The 7,428-nt window shown below is 39.4% G+C and overlaps 1 protein-coding gene across 1 annotated transcript in view; it reads right to left on the bottom strand.

The window, feature by feature from the left end:
• Positions 1–6,046, bottom strand: part of LOC126162813 (signal recognition particle subunit SRP68) — an 85,974-nt gene extending 79,928 nt beyond the window's left edge. Inside the window, exon 1 of the mRNA XM_049919558.1 lies at positions 5,895–6,046. Within this exon, the coding sequence (XP_049775515.1) occupies positions 5,895–6,009 (115 nt within the window). The 5' untranslated portion in view covers positions 6,010–6,046. The remainder of the gene's footprint in view (positions 1–5,894) is intronic.
• Between the last annotated feature and the right edge of the window lie 1,382 nt (positions 6,047–7,428).

A 7,428-nucleotide genomic window follows, 5' to 3' on the forward strand; every position in this document is an offset into this window, starting at 1 on the left:
TACGACATTACTTCTTGAAGCATCTAAACCACTCACGAAACGTTCTTTCACTAATAGCATCTTTACCATACATACTTGAGAGCACTAGATAAGACTCAACCGCTGTTTTCTTCATATTGAAACAAAACAGTAACACCTCCTGCAAATGACGAGAATTAGGCTCGTAAACTGACATTTTCAATCAAGAACAACTTTATGATGTAGACACAAATCAACTAATGTTTAAATGAGGTTATGCTGACTGAGGTCCAAGCTAACTGCCTGACATCAATGATCTGTTTCTTTCGACCGCTACTTACCGTTGTCACCACCTATCAGTAAATGGCAGAAGCAAAGTTGTACACCTTATATTATATATTATTGTTGTTGTTGTTATTATTATACCCAACTTGTGTACACTGTACACTGACTCCTCATTAAACACTTTAACCGTTCACAATAAACATAAGTCTTGAGGTTAGTTTCGAGTTACGACTTCCATGGAGAAAAATTTTAGGTTTGCACTAAGACGATACTAGACTACTCTATGCTGTAGCTACACTACTCAATTAGAACTCCGTAAGCACTGGGTAAGAATTCACATGAACTCGTCTGGGGTCGAACTGGCTGAGCTACCACCAGGAGGTCACTTTATCCTTGTGATCCATGGCACCTGTGACGTTTCTGCTCAGATGGCATGGAACTTGTGCAGCTAATGATTGGGTGGAATCAGTCACTACCACTGCCACTGTCACACAATCAGGGAAGCACTAGTGCCAACTTCTGAGCCTTGAATGATTGCCTCCTGTGTGGTATTGACTGATTACAATACCACAAGTTGAAATGCTGTCACTGTTACAGCATCGAAAGGCTTAGTTCCTTCTTTCTCTGTTTACACTTATGTGATTGTCAAACCCACATTCAGAATTTGCAGATTCAGGAAAAGCTTCTGACAATGTCGAATGAAAAACATTCTTTGCACCTCTGAAGTTATCAAAGGTAAATACAGTGAGTGATAGGTTATTTACAACTTGTACAAAAAACAGACAGTAATTCTAAGAGTTGAAGAACATGAACAGGAACCAGTAATTAAGATGGGAGTAAGACAGCTACAGCATCCACCCCTCCCATGTTAATCTGCACATAGAGCATGCACTAAAGGAAGCTGAGGGGAAATTTGGAACAGTAGAACAAATGAAAATTTGAAAACCTGTTTATATATCAAGAATTGTAAGAAATAGACCTTTCCTACTACATCACCAATAATGTAGTTTTAACTACACACATAATCCTACAAAATTTCTCCCACTTTTCTTAAGTGTTGCTCAAACTGGCAACATCTGAAAATCTGATTTGATTATATCAAATCAGTGCAATTTGCTAAGAACTTTTATCACTAAAAATATTCTATTTTGTATGCTCATTAAAAAATTATTTCCAGATGATTTAAGTGTCACTGCGAAATATGTGTAACGTTAGAAAAATGATTTAGCACAAAGGATAATAGGTAAGCCCATGGTTTACAAGAAATAGACTGTAGTCATTGCATGTGATCATATGGGACACATCCATAGTATTTTAAAAGGTTTCACTTCAATTTAATTTTAATTGAAGCAGAACTCTCTTTCAGTGGCCATAAAATGGTATAAGCGTAAATAAAATTTCAGTAAAATGAAATAATAGAAATATTATTTGGTATTGGGTAAACATATAAAAGTAGGTGTGGGACAGAATGGGATGTACACAATCCAACTATCGTAATGCATTATAAAAATTCTTTGAAATTACACTTGACTAGATTCCGAAATTTTTCTGTGCGTCAGAAGCAGAGTCAGTAGTTCAAACTGTATAACTAATTTCTTCATTTCCATCTTTTATTTCTTCAATTGATGGACTGGGACAATCACTGTGACTGAATGGGCCTAGTACAAAACTATTTCATTTTAACCCATAGAAAATACGGGATGGAATAATTGTGGCCAAGAGACTGCTAGACCACCCAGCTACTGAACATGCCATGCAGGAAAATTTGCTTGTGACAGTTTCACACCCTGTGCCTTCTATATTATTCCCAACAACACTGGATTTTTCATTTGTGGAGATGAGAACTCTCCCTGCAACATATGTTTCATTCCCATGACATCAAACTTTACCAATCTCTGTTCTCGACCTGTCTTTCCCCTTCCCTGCTCCCACTCCAGCCCTAAATATGCTTTCTATCTCACCAGCACACCTGCAGTCCTTCCCCCATCTCTAATTCTCTCCTCTCACCTTTGCCGCCCGCCCCCCCCCCCCCCCCAATTGGCACAGCCTACTGATGCTGCACCTGGTAGCTGACTATCCCATCCCCACCAAGCCCTTGCATGCATCCACAGGCAGCACTAGCATATCCCCCCCACCCCAAGTCACTTCTGTACCCCCCTCCCTCCCTCCCATCCATTTCAGCAAACATCACTGCTCACTCTATGCAGTCAGGGCTTAGCATCCAGAGATGACAGTGGCCGTTTGTGAGTTGCACATATGTGAATGGGTGTGTTTTGTTTTGTCTACACTTCATGATGAACTTAGTCCAATAGCTGAATAACATTTAGCAGTCTTTTCTAGAAAGCCTGTCTGCCACTTAACACCTTCTCTACATGATCAGTAGCAAACTATTTCATCTGTCCTACTCCACCCCCGCACACAACCCCTTACTTCATAGCTCATATCCCTGTAATAGAACTAGACACAAGACCTGTCCCAAAAGTCCTCCCACCACCATCTCCTCCAGTCCAGTCACACACATAACCTATCCGATCAAAGACAGTCCTACCTGTGAAAGCATGTGATCTACTGGCTAAGCTGCCTGCCAAATGAATGACCACCAAAAAATTGTGGCCAGGAGATGGCTGGACCACCCAGTTGCTGAGCATGCTGCCCAACACATCATTCTTCACTTCAAAGACAGTTTCACAGCCTATCATCTGGATCCTTCCTACCACCGCCAGCTTTTCTGAATTGCACAGGAGGTAACTCTCCCTGCAATACATCCTAAGTTCACATAGCCCCCATGGCCTCAACCTTCATTAGTCACTGTCCTTCCCCCACCTATCCCTTTCCCTGTTCCCACTCAATGCTACACAGCCTTCTATTCCACCATGCACCCACAGTCTTTGTACTTCTTTACTTCTCAGACAGTGGTCATTTGTATGTTGTTTACTTCAGAAGAAGGCCTTTCGGCCAAAAGCTCACTTGTTTAGCAGCTTTTTTGTAGAGCCTGTCTCCGACTTAACATCTCCGACCCAGACAGGAACTGAACCCGGGCCCCTTGCATGGCATTCTGCCGCATTGACCACTCGGCTATCACGCCAGACACCACTGAAAACCTGTCTTCTGAAACTGTTGTTAAACAGCTTGGTTTATTATTAGCAGATGTCTAGGTTTGCATCCACAGTTACAAAGAAATTATGCGTTTTATACACAGTTGGCAACTTTGAACTCAACTGCAAAAAATTTACATATAACAATCAAGGAGAAAAAAATATTTCTCAGTTGGTATGATTTCACTTTCAGTGTAATGGCACATCGACTCATGACCACTTCAAAACATGGTACAAAAAGAAAATCAAAATGTTCTTATCTCAAGATCATCTGGTATGCAATGAAGTAGATCATATAATATTAACAGTAGTGAAGATGAAAGAACTTTTTCTGTATGTACCATTTTGATAACACTTGGAGTAACTGAGTGCTGCTGTCTTCAGCAGATGAAAAATCTCCAGTAACAATGAGATCACAGAAGCTTGTTTACTTTGCTTATTTTCACTCTATTATGGCCATTGTTGCACACATACAAAATATTCTTAGGTCATGAAAGGATGATTAGAATTATGTTTACCTGCCTCAGGAACTTTGTGAAGACCGCAGTTGAGGTCTTTGCCGTTAGGATGAATCATACACAAACATTTCACAGAAGGCAGATCACAGGAGGGGTTATGTTAAAGCAATGGCACATTTTTCCATAATGGAGATACTTGCTGTTCTTGTATGTACACTCTTTCATGAGATCTGTGTTTAACAATATTGTACACTCACCCAATAGGGAGCTGCATAACTATCTAAGAGAGCACTAGTCTACAGAGAAGGGCAGCATGAATGGTCATAGGTTTGTTTAATCTGTGGCAGAGAGTCACAGAGATATTGAAGGAACTAAAATGGCAGACTCTTGAAGACAGATGTAAACTATCCTGAGACAGATGGAAACTATCCTGAGACAGTTTCAAGAACCAGCTTTAAATGATCACTCTAGGGATATACTGCAACCCCCACCCCCCTACATATTGTTCACACAAGGATTGTGAGGATAAGGTTAGAATAATTACTGCATGCACAGAGGCATCCAAACAACCATTCTCCCCATGCACCATAACTAAATGGAACAGGAAGAAACACTAATAACTGGTACAATGGGATGAGCCCTCTGCCATGCATCTCACGTTGGTTTTCAGAGGATGGATGTAAATGCAGAAACATTTCAGCTATTGCACAGGTTCCATTTCCAGGAGACTTACACAACAGAAGCTCTTAATGAAACGACTGACTGTCAGATACAATTTTAAAGGCTTCTTTGTAGCATACTCTTCCCATACGGCACAGGAACTTATCAGAGTACTTTAGAGCATTTCACTGTATGGAGTTGCGTATTTGTGTAAACTACCATCAATTGCTTTTTATTCGGGGGGGGGGGGGGGGGCGTCTATCTTGTACCAGCATTCTATACGTAATGTATGTAGTGAATTGCTCCATCCACTCATTTTATGACCAAGCAGTTTCGGCTCATATAATCTCACACAACCAGAAAAGAAATAAAATATAAATCAATCACCAAACACAGTGGAATACAGCACAGTTCTTTATTTACTGGGAATATGTAGAACAATTACACTGGCACCTGTTTGGCCACAATAAGTTAACCCTCTGCATGGTGGCTGTCAAGAGAGGCAGGAAGCGTGCATTGCCCCCACATTAGGACTGCAAGGGGAGAGGAGCGGTGATGGGAAGGCAGCACCAACTCCTTCCCGCAACGCTGGCACAATTATCCATATTCTGTGCTTATATTAAAGCAAAGGACATATCGGCAGTGAATATTTTCCATCTAGTGCCAATTTTCTCCGCTACTGGCAGAACAGTAAAAAGGGAAAACTTTCCTGGTCAAATAGTACCCATGCTTTTGTACAGTGATAGTCATATTCCTGTCCAACAAGCTAACTAAACACTTTACACTGACAGAAGACAACAAGCAACAATGCACATCTTACTTAACTGGGATAAAATGACTAGGACAACCACATAAGCAACCTTACATTCTCCTCAAAACATTAGCTTCATCTGAAAGTGGCATCGTGGGGCATTGTCATCTGAAAGTACACCTCAACAAATTCTGTACACACTGGATGAAGGTGTCATGGACATAAAAAGAGAACATAAATCCTGCCTTCGTTTTTTCTTGTTTGCTATTTCAGACCTCATTCACAGTGTCAAAACTCATGAATCCTTGATAACAATCTGAATGACAAACACCATCATACATACAAGATGTGGATTTTCCACTCTTGGAGGCAGAAACAGTTACTTGTATTTATATTTGTTAACAGTTTTGGACTGTTCAGTGCGCTTCATATTCCACTACATTAGCCAAATATATGTTCGGTGTTCAGCACTCATATCAGGATATACTTTTAAAAAATCGATAATGGCCGATAGAAATACGTAACAACACAAGTACATGAACATATCTGTTTTCTGTTCTCCAATGCATGCAGTTATTAACGTTGACACTTACATGTTTACATGGGGCAGAAGAGGTTATGGATCCATATGGCATACGTAAACATAAACAAAGGAAAACCATCTAAATGACGACATTTCAAGGATACTTTCCAGTGTAAATAGCTTGCCATCTCCATCAATATTACTCTCAACAATTTCATCTGGCAAATCTGTTTTATTTTCAGATACTTCCTCTTCTTGAGCCACCATCGTCGTCACCATGTCAAAGTTCTTTGCATCCTATAATAATAATTCTATTTCTCTCTCGCAGTCATTACCGAAGCTCTTTGGCGCTATCCTCCTGTAGAAATAATCAGCGACATTAATTTACGTCACTAGGCTCTAGAAAGTTACAAAAAAAAAAAAAAAAATATATAACCACTAGTACGAGGTCCACCTTAAACTAATGTAGTTGTTCCAGTGTCTTTTAGGATCAGATAAATGTTATTAGTACTAACGGGCAGATAACTGTGAATCTGAATACATTGCTGAATATCTCATGTGTCCTAATGACACAGTTTCAATCTACTACTAGTCTGTAGGTCCAGACAAGAAATTTAAGCAGGAAGTGGGTACGCCTCTGAAGGAACATTTCAGTATAAATTCAGGACATTAACTCGTAATAGTGGGAATTCGTCATTGGTCTTGTGTCCTAATGGCGAAAGACCCCCCAGGAGATCGTAAAGTTAAAATTTATTAAAATAAAAAAAATCAAACACCGATCGACCATAAGCGTTGGCCAAGACGTTAATTATGAATGCGCGGTAAGGCACAGACAAATGAAAAAAAACATAATTCATTTTCTTTATACATGATTTCGTTTCTCATTCCCTTGTATGTAGAAGTTTCTGTTAAGATGTACGGCTCGGAATATGACGTGCTACGAGTGTTTTGTGTCATGTATGTTGCGAAATAAGAGAAGATTTGATATCAGTATGAAGTATTTTTTACTGAAGTGAAGTGAAGCCAAGTAAGGAGGATTTTCTTATTTTTGACACACACTGGTGTTCTTGAAGTCTGCTGCTTGCATCTACAATTGAAATGCAAGAAAAGAATTCCGATTAGCCAAAAATCATACAAGCACAACATTTCTAATAATGCATTTGTAATATACTTTAAATTAATTTTTTCCATTCATATGTTTTTTTTATTATGATACAATTGGCGACCTGAGTGTCAGGACTTCAGGGCACTGGTTGGGAGTAGGGTTTGTTAACTATTGTTAGGGTAAGAAATTTCTATGACATTGTTATTATTCATAAAAACTAATTGTCGGTATTTTCTGTTTGCATGAATCACAACAGGGAGCAAGTGATGCAAAAAGGCAAAAATTGAGGAGAAAATTTTGGAAAGGAATAAGAATTGGATCCAGGAATTCAGACGCCATGCATGCCTACTGCAGAAAGTTTAAATGGGTCAGATATGAGTGTCGCAGGTGTGACGAATGAGAGCAACATTCCACATTACAATAACATTGACAACATAATGTTTACATTTTACAAGACAATGTCATGTATCTCCCAAAGCGACATACCACTTGTGAATGAAATACTGGAGAGCGATTCCTATATTGATAACATGTTACAAACACCACTTGGTTACAACAAAACATTAACTTGGAAAGTACAGCTGACTGCAACC

The sequence above is a fragment of the Schistocerca cancellata genome, chromosome 2 (assembly GCF_023864275.1).
Source record: "Schistocerca cancellata isolate TAMUIC-IGC-003103 chromosome 2, iqSchCanc2.1, whole genome shotgun sequence".
Taxonomy (NCBI): Eukaryota; Metazoa; Arthropoda; class Insecta; order Orthoptera; family Acrididae; genus Schistocerca; species Schistocerca cancellata.